At 32.4% G+C, this 17,269-nt stretch overlaps 1 protein-coding gene across 1 annotated transcript in view; it reads left to right on the top strand.

Annotated features, from left to right (window-relative positions):
• Positions 1–17,269, top strand: part of COL25A1 (collagen type XXV alpha 1 chain) — a 535,802-nt gene that overhangs the window by 460,992 nt on the left and 57,541 nt on the right. The window contains exons 20-25 of the mRNA XM_074272507.1: positions 3,492–3,560; positions 4,549–4,593; positions 5,781–5,825; positions 7,011–7,088; positions 14,337–14,360; positions 15,011–15,055. Coding sequence (XP_074128608.1) covers positions 3,492–3,560; positions 4,549–4,593; positions 5,781–5,825; positions 7,011–7,088; positions 14,337–14,360; positions 15,011–15,055 — 306 coding nt within the window. The remainder of the gene's footprint in view (positions 1–3,491; positions 3,561–4,548; positions 4,594–5,780; positions 5,826–7,010; positions 7,089–14,336; positions 14,361–15,010; positions 15,056–17,269) is intronic.

Here is a 17,269-nt window from a genome sequence, read left to right on the forward strand (position 1 = left end):
CAATTCTAAGAAGAAATTTTATGTCTCTAAATGCTTACATGAATTAAATGAAGAAAAACCAGATTGGGTGGGCAATTTAAAAAGCTAGATGAACAACAAATTTAAAATCTCTAATTAAAATACAAAATTAAAAATTCTGAAAATCAAAGGAGACATTAGTAAAATTGAAAGTAAGAAAACTATTGAACTAACAAATAAAACTAAGAGTTGGCTTTATGGGGGAAAATAACTTAATAAACTAGATAAACCCTTCATTAATTTGATTAAAAAAGAAAGACGAAAACCAAATTAAAAGTATCAAAAATGAAAAGGATGCAGTCATAACCAATAAAGAGAAAATTAAAGCAATAATTATGAGTTATTTTGTCCAACTGTATGCCAATAAATTGGAAAATCTAGGACAAATAGATGTATATTTACAAAAAACATAAATTGCTCAGATTAACAGAAAAGGAAATAAAATATTGAAAGAATCCCATTTTAGAAAAAGAAATTGAACAAACCATCAATGAACTCCCTACGAAACAAATCTCTAAATGGATTAATTAGATAGATTTAAAAGTGAATTCTACCAGATATTTAAAGAACAAATAATTTCAATATTATGTAAACTATTTGGAAAAATAGGTGAAGGAGTTCAATCAAATTCCATTTATGACATAAATATGGTGCTGATACCTGAAACAGAAAGAACCAGAAGAGGAAAAAAATTATAGAGCAATTTCCCATAAAAATTTATGTAAAAAATTAAATAAAATATTAGCAAAGAGAGCAACATCACAAAAATAATACACTATGTGATATTCCGGCTGGTTTTCTGGAGGTCTTGGGACCAGCTGTGGTCTCAGCAGAATAATAACCACAAGAATAGTCAGGAATAGAGTCCAAAGTCTTTATTTTGTCTCCTTCACAATCTGTGTCCTTCGCCTGAGGCTGGGCTAACTTTCTGGAGGTCCTCCAGAATGGGTCTTGCTTCCAATGGAGGAATCCAGGAGGCAAGAGAGCCACTACAAGGCTGATCAAACTCGGAATCTCTGTGGTTGACTTTGTCCTCAGTTTAAATACTCTATTACAATTACATCAATTGTAGAGCTATTACATCACCATACTAAGTACTAAATATATGTAAAGTAGATAACCATTGTCTTATCAATTCCACTGAGTTAACACCTTGGTGTAAGAATTCTTGTTTCAAGTACATTTCTCCAGATTCTGGCCCATTATATATGACCAGGTGATATTTATACTAGGAATACAGGGCTGGTTCAATATTAGGAAAACTGTTGGTATAATTGTACATATCAATAACAAAACCAGTTAAAATCATTTGATTATCTCAATAGAAGTGGGAATTTTTTTTTGACAAAATACAGCACCCATTCATATTAAAACACTAGAGTATAGGAATAATTGGAATTTTCCTTAAAATGATAAGCAGTGTCTACCTAAAACCATCAGTAAGCATTATTTGTAATGGGGATAAGCTAGAAGCCTTCCTAGTAATATCAAGAGTGAAGCAAGGATGCCCATTATCACCACTGTTATTCAGTATTGTACTAGAAGTATTAGTTTTAGCAATAAGAGAAGAAAAAGAAACAATTAACAACTTTAGCAAAGTTGTGGAATATAAAGTAGATATAAAACAAATCCCAATAAATCATTAGCATTTCTATGTATTACTAACAAAGCTTACCAGCAAAAAATATAAAAATAAATTCCATTTAAAATAACTATAGACAGGAGCAGCTAGCTGGTGCAGTGGATAGAGCATCAACCCTGAAGTCAGGAGGACCTGAGTTCAAATCTGTTTCAGACACTTAACACTTCCTAGCTGTGTAAAATCACTTAACCCCAATTGCCTCAGCAAAAATTAATTAATTAAATATCTATAGACAATATAAAATATTTGGAAGTCTGCTTGCCAAGACAAACAGGAACTAGATCACATTTTTCATCTTTTTTTTTCTATTTCATCTATCATTTTCTATTCTATCTATTCATCATTTTCATGAATATAAAACATTTTTCATATGAAGTAAGATCTAAACAATTGGGAAAGTATTAATTGCTCATGGCTAATCTGAGCTAAAATAATTAATATGATAATTCTACCTAAATTGATTTACTTTTTCAATGCCATACCAAAGTACCAAAAAATATTTTCTAGAGCTAGGAAAAAAAAAGTCTCATAAGTTTATGTGGAAAACATACTAATTAAGAAACTGCTCATTAGGAAGCTCTCTCTCCTGATAAAGCTAGATAATCTGTTCTGCAATTTAGAGAGTAGCTTGTATCTCTAGAGTTATGTGACTTTTCCAAAAATCATACAACCAGTATATGTTTTAGATGGGACCTTCCTGATTTCTAGACTTGACTTTCTAATGCTTCTCAATAGCATTTAATAAAGTTCATAAGAGATTAAAGTCATCAAATTTAAAATTAGACTTGAATAAAGATCATGTTGGAACACAAGTCACGTGGCTTGCCAAAGATATATCCTGGATTCTGGAGTCTGGAGTCTCTAGCCCCTCTTCACCTTGTCCTGCAGCCAAGTGACCCTGATCTCTCTCCCTCCACCCTCTAATCCTTGCCTAGGATTTCCTCACCACCAAACATTTAGCAAGCACCAATGGTGAAGAGAGCCATCACATCATCATATTATCTAAATATATGTATATAGATCCATTATCTCACATCAAATAGGTAATTAACCTTAAGTGCTCTGTTGTCTGATTCAAGCACACCTTTTCAGAGTTTCAGCCCTCTACAATTTTAGGCATTAGGTAGATAAAAATATGACTGGAATTTAGAAAGGCCCAAGTTCAAATCCTACCTCATTTACAAGTTGTGTGACCCAGTCTCTTTACTTTGTCTGTGTCTCAGTTTCCTCCTCTGTAAAATGAGTATAACACTTACCTTATAGGATTGTTATAAGGTTTAAGTAAGCTAATGTATATGAAAAACTGTAAAGCGTAAAGTACTAGCTATTATTCTTATAAATAGTACATGGATTATATTGGGGGAGATTCATATCACCACATCCTTCATCACTAAGGTTGGAGGAATTTTTTTCCCCATCAGTCATCTGGAATGACTATCTAGTTTTCCTAACTTAGCAAGAAATCTGTTTTACTGGTCATTGAAAACCAGGTAAGTTCTACCCTTGTTTTGATGAGAGAATAGTCTTCTGAATTATCTCAGAATGGCTGGGTTGGTGGGAAGAGATGGGACCCAGGAACTATTAGAGTTTCCTTATGTTTATGAATATATATCGCGAAATAAATATATTCCATATCTTTCCCATATAAGTTTCCTTGGATAAAAGATTTTCTATGTGCAACAATTAGAATCAAAATTGTTGTAGCTCTTTTTTCAAGCAGGCCTATATTACTTGGGCTCTACACAGTTTTCTTTCTATGCACCAAACTTTGTTATTTTATAATGATAAATATTGGCATATTGTCACTTGTGGATGATGTAATTTATGACAGGGTGAACGTGGAGAGGCTGGATCTCCTGGGAAAGGTGAGCGAGGTGAACCTGGAGTTCCTGGACCAAAGGTTAGTTGTGAAATATTTGTTGTTCTGAAAACATGTACTACCTGCTTCAGACTAGAAAATCAAAATGGAGCTTAACCATATATAAGACTGCCTGCCATCTGGGGGAGGGGTTTGGGGGAGGAAGGGAAAAAATCTGAATAGAAGTAAGTGCAAGGGATAATGTTGTAAAAAATTACCCATGCATATGTACTGTCAAAAAATGTTATAATTATAAAATAAAATAAAAAGAAAAAAAAAAAAAAGAAAAAAAAAAAAAAAACTACAAATGAAAAAAAAAAAAAAAATGGAGCTTAACACATGCTGAAGGGAACTGCCCAAACTCCCAAATGGTTTCTGAAATATGCACACACTAGATTATTTTCAAATGGGATTGATTCTACAATTTCATTTTTCCAACTTATTCTCTTCTGTTTACACTCTTATTTTTATTAGCCAAGTCCATTGGGATAGGACAAGAAATAGAGGGAGATGCTGTAGAAAATTTTCCCCCTGGATATGTTTAAAACTTTCCATGAAAACATAAGTGTCTGTATTTTTATTACATGATAGTAACACCTTGAAAATATTAAAGTAACAAAAAAATCACTTAACTTTTATTTTTCCTAAACTTTCCTGGCAGCTAACGTGGTAACACTTTATCTTAATTGCCCATCCTACTGACATAGGAAATAATTTACTCTTTGAAGAAAAGAAAATGTATACTAACACTATTAAGACTAATGAGAATTATTCATGTAAATCCTCCCTTTGAGAGAATAGTCCTCTGAATTATGATCCAATACCTGCGTTGGTGGGAAAAGATAGAATTGGAGAACCATTAGAGTTTACTTATGTTTGTGGTTATATACCCAACTAGACATATATATGACAGCTAACATAAAAGGTCATTCATCATTCCGCATTATTTAGAATCACAGCTAATTCCTTTCTCTGTACTTACCTTCATTTGCCATTTTCTCTTTTCCCTCTCATGCCTTTCTTATAACAGGGGAAACAAGGTGAATCAGGAGTTAGAGGTCCCAAAGGATCAAAGGTCAGTTAAATTTCAGTGCTTTCTACTAATGTTACCCTTCTTATTCTCCCACTTTTTTCTTTCTCTCTCTTTTTCTCTCTCTCTCTCTGTCTCTCATTGCATATAGTTTGGAGGCTTTAATTTTTACAAAGACCCTTATTTTCACACTCTTTCTCATATTGTCATTACCATTAATGCTTCTCCATTATGCCATCTTAAATCTATTGAGTTTTTTATTCTTATCATTTGATTTTTCAGGATGATTTCAACTTTTCCTTCTAGTTTGTAGGTTCTTCTTAGACCTTTTTTAAGTGTGGTTAAAATTTATTTCCTTTTTTTAATCACATCAAGTTGATTAATTGAACAAAAAACAAAATAGCTAGGTGTTTTTCTCCCCAATAGAATGATGAAATCATGCACATCACATGTCTTGTAAAGGCTTCTTTTATACCTTAAATTTAATTAAGGGTGAGTGCCATTTTTTTTCAGTGAATATTTTGCCAGATGAAAAGTTTCCCTTACAATACGAGCACTATTTTTTGTAAAAATAAATAAAAAATTCCACGGAATATTCATTGGAACTTGACAGAAAGCAGGAGGTGGTGGCTCAGTCAGTATGATCACTGTGGTCCTGCTATTAAGTAATTTGATGTTTTACAAGATCCTGGAGATCAGGACTGCTCAGTTTCAGTTGGTTGAATGACAGTATTATAAATGAAATCTTTAAGGAAGAAAAAATATATACTGATTTTGTAAAAGTTTCTGTGAGAAATTTCTAAACTGTATACTGAATCCTAAAAATGTTTATAGAAAGATTGTTGTATTGTAAATAAATAGAAAAGAGTATGTCTGTGTATGTATTATATGTATATGTGTATAGATGTATAGATACATATATTACCATTTATATATATATATAGGTTGTTTATATGTATAAATACATATGTTATCATTTATATATGTATGGGTTATGTATATATGTATATCTGTATATGCATATGTATAGGTATTTATGTATGTGTATGTGTGTACATATATATACATATAAATTATCCTTTATATGTTCAAATGATTTATAACCCCTCCAGTAGCTTCATTTCTATTATATGTGATGTTTTCTTATTACTGACTAAATTGTGTATGCCAATTTTACAAGTCAAAACAAGAATGAGTGGTTTATTTCTTGCCTTGTTTTCCCTGAGCAATAGGGTGATCGTGGAGATAAAGGTGACTCTGGAGCTCTGGGACCAAGAGTAAGTGTACATCTTGAATTAGCATCATTAACCTATATATGGGGTAGAGCATGAAATCTCCACTTGGAATGTTGTGACTAATATACATATACATATATGTGTAATATGCATACATACATATACACAATACATGCATACACAGTCACACACACACACACACACACACACACACACACACACACACACACACACACATATATATATATGTCATCCCCATACATATTTATAACAAGATGTAGCATCCATTGTAACATTGCTGTCACCAGTACTGGCCCATCCAAGAGGTTCATTTCTTCATTATCCTAAAGAGGGAAAAGAAATGAACAAACCAACTCAAGTGAGGAAGATCTTAAAATTCCCTATTTTCAGTTTGTTCAGTTTAAATAGCTACCCTATGAGCAAATGTGTATAATGTTCATTAAGTTATTAATACAATAATAAAAATACACATTAGGCTAAGAACTTAAATTAAACCAGGAAATTAAAAGTGATCTAAAAAGGATTAAAAACTGTCAATCTAACAACTAGTAGATAAAAGTGAGAAGAAAAGCAGCCTGAAGCAATGGTGGGGCATTGAATTTGGAATTACTAAGACCTGAATTCAAAAACAGCACTTACTAGTTGTGTAAATATAAGCAAATTAACTTAATCTTTCTAGGAATCACTTTCTGCATTTCTCCAATAAAGAGATTGAAGTCCAAGATTTCTAGGGTTCTTTTTAGCTTTAAATCTATGAGCTTATAGAAAATATTTAATAAACAACATTTTCCTTTCAAAAGTTATTTGCTGCAGAAAGATGCTTTGTCCTTTAAACACCAAGAGATTAAAATTTTTAAAGGGAAGATGAGGAAAAAGCAATGACTTTGGTAAATCAAGATAAATCCAGTGCAAATGTTGACATCTCGTTTTAACTTTTATTCTAACAACTATTAGAAACGCTTTGCAAAGTAATTTTTTTCTATCTCACCTTTGCTGGTCTATGTCTTCTGTACAAGAGAAATGTTGCCTAACTTCATGAAAGGACAAAATTTGGCATTAAATGTTTTTCTTAAAAGGACAAACACAAAGATATGTTTTGGGGACTGATTGGTTCGGAGAGGGGCTCAGAAATGGTGGAGGAAACAATTCAAGGGTACAGAAGTATTCGTGGTATGAATAAGCAAATTCTTTTTGATGTATTCATAGGGTCCTCCTGGGCAAAAGGGAGATCCAGGAGCAACAGAAATCATAGACTACAATGGCAATATTCATGAGGCCTTGCAGGTAGGTGAACATTTTCTTTTATCTTGGCAATTATAAATATTTATTTCTATAGTCAGTCAGTTTCCCATTTCCTAAAACAAATCACTTGATTCCATACCTCATACCTTATTCCCATGATTATCACACTTTCTCATCTCAGTCACTTTTCCTTTCACCTTTAGAGATATGCTTAGATTTCTTCACTGTTAACTAAGTAGTAACTAGTAACTATTTACTCATTCAGCAACTGCATAATCTTTGCCCTGCCAAACTCTTTGAAAATATGGGCTCCATTCATTGTTTTTTTTCCTGCACAACTACCCATTCTCTCCTTAACTCTTTTATTTGTCTTTCATCACTACCATACCATTGAAATGGATCCTTCACAGTTTACCAGTGATCTCTTTCTAACCAAAGACATAAACTTTTGTCACTACTTATCTTTGATCTTTCTATAGCATTTTATAGTAAACATTTACTCTTTGATAGCCTTTCTTTTTTGACTTCTATGACACTGTACTTTCTTGATTCTCCTTCCATGTAGCAAACTAATGCTTCATCTGCTTTGCCAATTGCTCTGCATACAGCTTTCTGTTAAATCTCTATTTTTGAATTTCTGTTCTTCCTTCTGCTTCTGGGTAGACTAAATATATATATATATATATATATATATATATATATATATATATATATATATATATATAATATATATATATATATATACATATACACAGAGAGGTAGATATATATACATGTATAAGCATGTGTGTGCAAATCTAGACACATATACATATATTCTTTTTCCATATTATTACCCAATTATCCTTTCTATAATATGTACTTGCATTTCATATTTAAAATGTATATGTTTTACATTAAGTATACATACATACATGTTTACAGTACACACATACCTTACCTGTGATTTCATCTGTACAGGTAACTATCTATAAGAAAATTATTTTTTCAGTGTACATCAGCACTTATTCTTACATTTATAGTCTTAAAAATTAAAAGGTTTGCTCAAGAATGTGACATCAGAGGCAGAACTTGAACCTTAATCTTGATCACTCTGGGGGCAGCCCTCTATCTAGTTACCTTTTACTGCCTCTTTTACATTTAGATAGAGAGGCAGACAGATAAAATATTCATGTTCAAAATATATGTATATTTAAAGAGAGACTGGAGAAGAAAGGAAGAGAGGAAAAATATATGGGACATGAGATTTCTTTGGGAGAGGGAGCTCCTGGGTAAGAAACATTCTTCTACCAAGTGTTCTTCTCTGAACATCTCTGAAACTTTGTCTCAGAGATTTGCTTAGAGTACTGATTTTTATCTAGGATTAGTTAGTCAATATGTATAAAGAGGAGGGATTCTGAAGCTGGCTTTCTTTCCAGTTTGTTACCATGCTTCATAAAAAGAATATGTGATGTTAAATTATACATACATCCACACACACACACACACACACACACACACACACACACACACACACACACACACACATATATATATATATATATATATATATATATATATATATATATATACACATGTATGCATGTATGATTGGAGAAATAGTGTAAAAAAAGACCCAGACCTCAGAAAGCATATCCATTTTGCCAACTTCAGTTGTCTCTTGCCTTGACACTTGTCTCTTCTCTAATCACATTTTTCCAACTGCCTATAGAACACTCACCTCAAATTCAAAACATAGCAACACTAAACTCATGGACATCATTCTCTCCTCATCAAAAACCTGGTCTCCTTTTCTACCTTTTTTATTATAGTCTCTGACATAAAAACTTTGAACTCAGGGGCAGCTAGGTGGCACAATAGATAGAGCACCAACCCTGAAGTCAAGAGAATCTGAGTTCAAATCTGGTCTCAGACACTTAACACTTCCTAGCTGTGTGACCCTGGGCAAGTCACTTAACCCCAAATGCCTCAGCCCAAAACAAACAAAACAAAACCAACTCTGGACCTATCTTTGATTCTTCTCTATTCTACATCCCTTATTTCTAATTCATCATCAAATCTTTTAATTTCTTTCTTCAAAGAGTTTCTTGAACTTCCTTCTTATTCTCCCAGTTCAAACTGATCACTTCTGGTGTATTACTGTTGATCTTCTTGCTTCCAGTTTCTTCTTTCTTCTTCTTCTTCTTCTTCTTCTTCTTCTTCTTCTTCTTCTTCTTCTTCTTCTTCTTCTTCTTCTTCTTCTTCTTCTTCTTCTTCTTCTTCTTCTTCTTCTTCTTCTTCTTCTTCTTCTTCTTCTTCTTCTTCTTCTTCTTCTTCTTCTTCTTCTTCTTCTTCTTCTTCATCTTCTTCTTCTTCTTCTTCTTCTTCTTCTTCTTCTTCATCTTCTTCTTCTTCTTCTTCATCTTCTTCTTCTTCTTCTTCTTCTTTTTTACATTTCTTTCTACTCAATTAATCTTTCTTAAATAGGACTTTGAAAATAGTCCTACTTAAGAAGTCTTGTAGTGTGTTTTACTCTTTCCAACTACATTATTCACACACTTTCCTATCTGGTCTTCCACGATTTTTGCCAGATCTCTCCAGAAATCTTACTTAGTAAATCTATTTCTCCCTTCTTTCCAGCATAATTCCTACTTGCAAATCAGATCATTCTCCTCCCTGCCTCCCAAATACTATGTCAATTCCCACCACTTATGTGTAGTTGCTTCTTTTCTTCATTCTTTCTCCCTTTCACCTATCCACTCTTCAAAGCTAAGTTAAGATCTTTTCTCTTCCTTGAGGCCTTTACCTATTCTACCCTTCCATTCCTTCTCTGCCCTTAGAGTCACACTTTAGAGTTGTTCCCTAACTATTGAATGTATATTAGTTGGGTCATCTCAATTAAATTGTGTCTCTCTTCTCCACAGAATTGTCCTAAGCATATATGAGGGTTTCAAAATTCCCACAGCTCTAGCAATGGCCTTCTTTGCTTGAAGCTTGCCTCATTTTTGTCTTGCCTTACTAATTTATTCCTTTCTATATTAGTTGGTGAGCACATGATCTTATTAATATTATTTATTAAGGTTTGAACAAGACCTAGAAGAGCTTTATTGCTCATGTAGGTAATTTTAACTAAAAAAAAGCTTATTGAATGTAGGCCTTACAGAAATGTCTCTTCCTTAGTTCAATCTCTTTGTTTTTTGCTTTTAAAAAAACTTTGTTTTTTCTTTTTTCCATATCTGAAAAATGGAAAGGAAAACCTGTATAAGATTTGGGAAAGTGTTGTTTTAGTATGTTAGCATGGCACATGTACAATCAATAATTCAATTTAGCATCCCCAAAAGCAAGAATATTAGAAATATAAGCATCTGTTATCAAGCTCCAGTTTACTAATTTGATTTCCTTCATGTATATTTATATGCATATTTACAGTATGTTTGTACTATAAAATTACTGTATTTACTAATTATTGATTGAATTTCCATCTATGTATGTGTATATAAAATAAGATAGGTGCCTTAGGTGAGGTAAGAGCAAGATGCCACTGGACAGGGATGTAGATATAAATGTAGATTTAATTATGCCAGTAATTAGCTATTTGACTTTGAGCAGGACACTTAACCCTTTTCTGTTTGAGTTCAACAAACTGTCAAATGATCCTTACCTTCTGTAATTCCAAAATTTATTAATTCACTTCATTGAGGCCTGAAATAACCTATAGTCTTATCTCAGGGCTGATATTAGATAGATATCTATAGTCCTGAGAAGTGATTTACTAGGAGGCACATAGAAAACATGTTTCAAAATCCAGACTTGACCTTAGTTCTTTCTGACTCCAAGGCTAGTTTTTTACCCACCATGCTACACTATCTTGTGTGTACTTATAGTCAGCAAATAAACTCCATGCAGAAGAATTCAATCTGATTGCCAAAGTGATCATATACATATATGAAGACACTACACACACACACACACACACACACACACACACACACACACACACACTACAGAACATACAAGATAAATACAGACTAGATTGAAGGTAACCTTACAAGAGATGCCTTTGGAGACCAATAATCAGAGGACCAGAAAATGTACCCTAGAAGAGGTAGAGTTTGAGCTGAATCTCAAAGAGGCTAAGAATCTAAGAGTTGGAGGTTGAGAATCAGAGCATTCCAAGTATGTGGACTAATTGGTACAAGTCTTGGTCTTATAGAGATCAGAAAGTTGGCCAACAACATGACTAGAGATTTGAAGAGGTGGGTTGGAGTTAGGTACTTATTGATTGATTGAACAATGAAGGACTATCATTTGATTTGGCAGAATGGTGGTAATTTTGGAAATAGAAAATTCAGCTGAATGAGGAGATTGAAAGTCAAATTATACACTATATAGAAAAGAGCCAGAGAAATAGAGATGCTGGATTTTATTGATTTTTTCAAGTAGTTTAAATGAAAAAAAGAGGAAATATATACACGGGTAGTTGGCAGGTATAGTAGGATTCGAAGATATTTTGTTTTGGGTTCTTTTAGTATGAGAGAGATTTGGTTGTGTTTGTATTCATCTAGGGAAAATTAGAGGGCAAAGATGATGTTGAAAGCAATCTACTGGAGAAGACATAAAGGGTATGGTTAAGGTACATGTCAAAGTGTTAGCTTTGGCTTTTCTACACAAACTCAAAAACTGGAGTGAAGAAGGAAATAATTGGGGAATAATATCAAATGAATGTGAGCCAATTAAAGTAATAAAGAGAATGTATTTCTGTCATGGGGAACAGCTTGTGCCAATTTAGAGGTGAAAAATTAAATATTAATTTTAGGTACTGATAATATTTGAGGTTGGCTAAAACTTAATTCCCTCTTAACAGATAGAGCATTTGAAGTCAGACCTGAGTGAATCCTGCTTCAGACATTCCCTAGTTGTGTGATCTTGGGCAAGTTATTTTATATGTCTGTGCCTTAGTTTCCTATTTATAAAATAGGAATAAAAATGTATATATATTCCTTAAAGAGTGGTTGTGAAGATCAGATGAGTTCATATGTACAACACTGGACAAACCTTAAGGCACTACATAAATGCCAACTATCATTAAATAAAGTACAAGATAGGTATATTTATAAGGCACCACATTGCTAATTTAAAACCATGTGATTATACATAATTTTATTCCATAGCTTGCACTCCATAAGACATTTATTTTCATTTTAATTTGCCAGGTAGTTAAGTTTTGAGCAATTAGCAATTTAAAAAACCCTTTACTTCTTAACTTAAACTTTAATATTTCTCATAAACTCTACCTCTTTTGCAGGTTTAAGACAATCAGTGATAGGTAATTTCAATCAGGCATCATTATGGAACATAAAATAGCATTTAATTCTAATTCCACTGCATGTGGAAGTTCTTGGGGAATAAATTACAAAACAGCCTGACTGGCTCAAGTCAATTTATATTTACTATAGTTCACACTTCTCATTTCATTTCATGTCTTACTGGAGGAAACAAAACTTCTTATTCTATTATTAGTGAAAGCCATGATTTTCAAAATTACTATCACTGTTCAAGAAAGAATCAATCTAGGTTTATGTTTCTTCAGTGTTATAGAGATAGTTACAAAATGTGTATTTAATTGCAGATGTTAGAATATCACTATGTGGTGCATGTGGACACTTCCAAGTGACTGTAAAAACAGCAGATCTGTGAAGTTGGTTTTATTGGTAGTCATGTGTCCTTTCTTTAAGTTAGCAAGATAAACAGTAAATTGTCCTGCTTAAGTTTCAAGACTATGTAAAGACTATGTAAACTTAACTTCATTGCAGTTTTAAAGGCAGTCTGTTAGCTATTTTAGTTATTAGCTTGTACAAACTTCATTTTTTCAGATCAAGTATATTGTTCATTATGCAACTCATATAAGATTGTTCAAAAAAGGAAAATTAATCTCATTTAGGTAGAAAAGTGATTCATATATGTTATATGTTCATCTGCTTGGTTTTATTTAAATATTATTAAAGGCAGGTGGACTAGATTATCTCTCCACTATTCTCACCATCCTCTGGTTTTGATTCTATGTTTTCCTATTCAAAACTAACATTTTAAAGGATTCTCAGAGGGAAGCTTTTCTTTCCTTTTAGGTTTTCTAATTATAGTAGTGTAATAGACAAAAAAAAACTAGTCATTTATAATATAGAAACTAAGAATTTTACCCCTGGTGTCTACAAAACCAGTCCAAAAAAGGACAGCTTCTTCCTAGGTAGCCCTCCAGAATCATGAACTGTATTCATTCCCATATTTGTTAGAACAATTATGTTTGTGTGTTGTTTTCTTAGTTGAACTCTTAATTATTGTCATTTTATATGATTAAATCTAAAATTAACACAATTTCATTGTAGAGGTAATAATATCACTGGAGGTATTGTTAGAGCTGTTTTAAGTACTGCATTGATGAATCTGAGATCTCATCAATGCTTTTACTCCTTCCAGCAATGTGGATTGCAATTCTATTTAACTCTTGTCTTACAGAAATTGTCTACAGAAGAGGTCTTTACAATGGTCCAATAGGTTTATTCTTAATCTCTTGATGTTGTCTAGATACTAAAAAAGTATAGAGCCTACCCCTCCCTCTCACTACATGACTTAATTACCTCCTGTGCCACATATGGTTCATTTGGACTGTACTTTGTATTTGGTTCTAGAGGTTCAATGTCTAGATGATATTAAAATTTATTGAGTTTGGGGGAGGGGCATGAATTGATCAGACCTATAGTTGAGGAAAATCACTAGTAGCTATGAGGAAGACAATTTGTGTAGGAGAAACGAAGTAGGGAGTCCAGCTGGGGAGTGCTATTGCAATAGTTCAAGATGAGAGGTGATGAGAGCCTTAAATGAGATGATGACTGCATCATAAATGGGATATGTGAGAAATATTATAAGGGAAAAAAGACTTGGTATCATACTGTACTTTTGTGAATGAGAGTAAGGAATTGAAAATATCAAGATTTTGCAAGGATAAGTGATTGTTAGAGTAATGATGCCTTCAAAAGTAATAGGGAAATTAGGAAAAATGAAGGATTTTTTCAGAAAGATGATATCAAAGAATTATTTTAGAGATTGATGAGTTTGAGATGTCTGCTCATCCAATTTGAAATGTCTAATTGGCAGTTGGTGATACAGGACATACTCACCTTTCTCTATATTCTCAGAAGAGTTCATTGTTAAACAAATGTAGTATGTATTTACATATTACAAATGTAATAGAAATGTATTTCAGTATGCTACATTGATAATATTGTCTTTTGTTTATCTTTTTTTTTTCAACAGAGGATTACCACCTTAACTGTCACGGTAATTATTATTGCATGCTATCCTCCATTCAATAAATGTTTCTCTTTGGTGTGGTTGCATGTTGGTCATAATGTTGGTCATAATGGCATTCCTTTTTGCATTCTCATTTCTTGATTTTTATTTCTGGGTTTCCTCACAGTAATAAACTCCTACATCATGTGCTAGCCCTTGTTGAGTTAGACTAAATTCTAACTCATGACAGGAAAAAGTCTTTGTCACTTTTACCTTATAAAAGAAAACATGGCTTAAAATATGGAAATTTTCTTATGAGATAAAGCTAATAGAAACTAAGATCATAGCTGTGGTCTTAAATGTTCATAAAATCTTTATTAGGAGGAGGTCACATCCAGAGAAGTAAATATTTATAGGCTAATTGTCCTAAAAGAAAGACCTAGTGGCAAACCTCCATTATCAAAGAATTTCCATTGTTATTTTGACCTAGATATTTGTATTTAACAATAATATGAAATAATTGATTCCTCTTAATTTAATGATCTGTTAATGCTCTGTAGGATTTTTGCAAGATACTAATCAGTTTTTATTACAATAATTGTATTTATGTAATATTTGTGAACTAGCTGTTTTCTAGAGTTTTTTTGGTACCTAATCCTGCTCTTATTTTTAACATTTATTTTTCTTTCTTGATTCAGGGACCCCCAGGACCTCCTGGACCACAAGGATTGCAGGGACCAAAGGTTATTTTTTATTTTACTTGTTTCCATTAGCAGTATGTACATCTATCTACAGATAGATAGTATTTATCTTTAGGTAGATAGTATCTATCTACCTACAAATAGATAGTCTCTATCTACAATCCCCGAATTAGATAGAAGGATCCTTGAAGAGCAGCAATAGTTTTGGTAAGGGAAACAACTCAGGAGGAATGAGAAAGATATTAGAGAAGAAGGTTGGTGAGGAACTGTAAGAAGTAGGAAAAACAAACATTTCACTTAAAGTAAAATATAATTCATTTGGGGGATATTGTTTTGAGAGAAAATTGAACAAGAAGGAAGTATTGATAAGAATGTAAGAATGGTAACCCATATTATGAAATAAGAAAAAAAATTTATAAAAGAAGTAGGCAGGATTAAATTTACTCTGATAAGAGAGAGTCCATGTCTACCTTTCTTCAGTTTTCTCATCCCCTCAAACTGAGAAGTATTAGTATGTATGTGTAATATATAATTATGTCATAATTAATATATGATAATATTATCATATATAAAATAGGATTCCACATTTGTATTATTTGTTTAAAAATATATTGCTATATGTATGTATATATCCGATTTTTAAAAATTCCCCATAAATACTATGTACAGCACTTGTACTTAATGTCAGTAGTAACTTTCTCAAGGTTGGGGAAGTAATGAGAAAGGAACACATTAGTTCTTCCCCAAAACCAATGTTAAGGTACCCTCTACCTTGTGAAGTTTAATCAGTGAAATCAATGAATTTTTTTTAAGTTTCACTTTAACTATGGATATGCAAGATTCTGTATGTGTCTCTTAAGTTGCATTAAATTGATAGTGCTTATTCAAACAACTTTTAAAATATAGTACTTGTTTATGCATTTAAAGGCTTTGTAAGTTACTAGACTCTCCCATCATCAAGAGCATGATGCCATCTCTATATGTTTAAAAGTAGATTTGTGGAGCAGCTAGGTGGTGCAGTGAGTAGAACACTAGCCCTGAAGTTCAACCTGGCCTCAGACACCTAATATTTCCTAGATGTGTGATCCTGGGCAAGTCACTTAACTTCAATTGCCTCAGCAAAAAAAAAAAAAAAAAAGTTTTTAAAAAGTAGATTTGCTATATGATTCATTTTATGGCAAGGGTTGTTGTGATGGTGCTATAGTGGACATGAAATATAAAGCTGAGCACTTTACATTCAAAAAGATTTCATATGTTGCATTGGAAGGAATGGAACAATTTGATTATGCCTACTATCCACTTCCACTGGAATTCAACTAAATTGCACTCAATTGTAGACTCATTCAGTATTTTGTTTCTTGGCAAAATAGTACTCTGAATTCTTGAACATAAAATTACAATATTCTGGCGAGTGAAGGGTCAATGAATTTATAACTGTGGCTTACATGTCCCTGTAAACATACAGGGTTAAACATTTAAAAGGGTAAATGCTTAGAAAATACTTAGACATCCCACTGTAAGAACATTGAGTGCCATTTAGTCAGTGAACAGAACTAGGACCTGGCCAGTTCACTTTTTTAGTATTTGATGTGATTTGTGTTCAACTACATTTTGCTACTGTTATAGAAAGAACACTACAAAACAGGAAGGCTGTTTTTCCCCATATAGATTTCATATGTTCACTTTCATACTTTCCAAAATAAGCTCTGGAAAGGTTTAAAATTATATTAGAGTCCCTCAAACTCAAAAGTTTTGTTTTGTTTTTCAGCCAATGAAAACAACTTTAGTCATTTCATGTTGTGGTTTCTTATTCTATCATAGCAAATATTTCTACAAAATGCAAATTTGAGCCCACTTCCTTGGAAAATGGTCTGTTTGGCAGATCAATCAAGTTCTAAAAAGTTTACTTTGTAGACAGTCATGGATAATGGTCAGAGAATTCACTCCATAGAATGTAATAGATAATATCTTAGATATAGATTCATAGATATAGATATATATATAGATATATCTATATATATATCTATATCACATCAAAACATAAATATGTATGTATAGCCTATGAAATTGTTTTTCACATGAACAATTATAACTATTATCACCATAATAATTAATAAATATATATATACCTTTCAAGAAATCTGCTGGCTTATTATCTTTCCAAATGAAATATGGTGAAATGTCTATAAATTAAATAAACTTGGTCTGGTATCTGTGGCACAGGTTAATATTTTTAATAACTTCAATCAAAATATA

Source organism: Sminthopsis crassicaudata, chromosome 6 (assembly GCF_048593235.1).
Source record: "Sminthopsis crassicaudata isolate SCR6 chromosome 6, ASM4859323v1, whole genome shotgun sequence".
In the NCBI taxonomy this organism is placed as follows: Eukaryota; Metazoa; Chordata; class Mammalia; order Dasyuromorphia; family Dasyuridae; genus Sminthopsis; species Sminthopsis crassicaudata.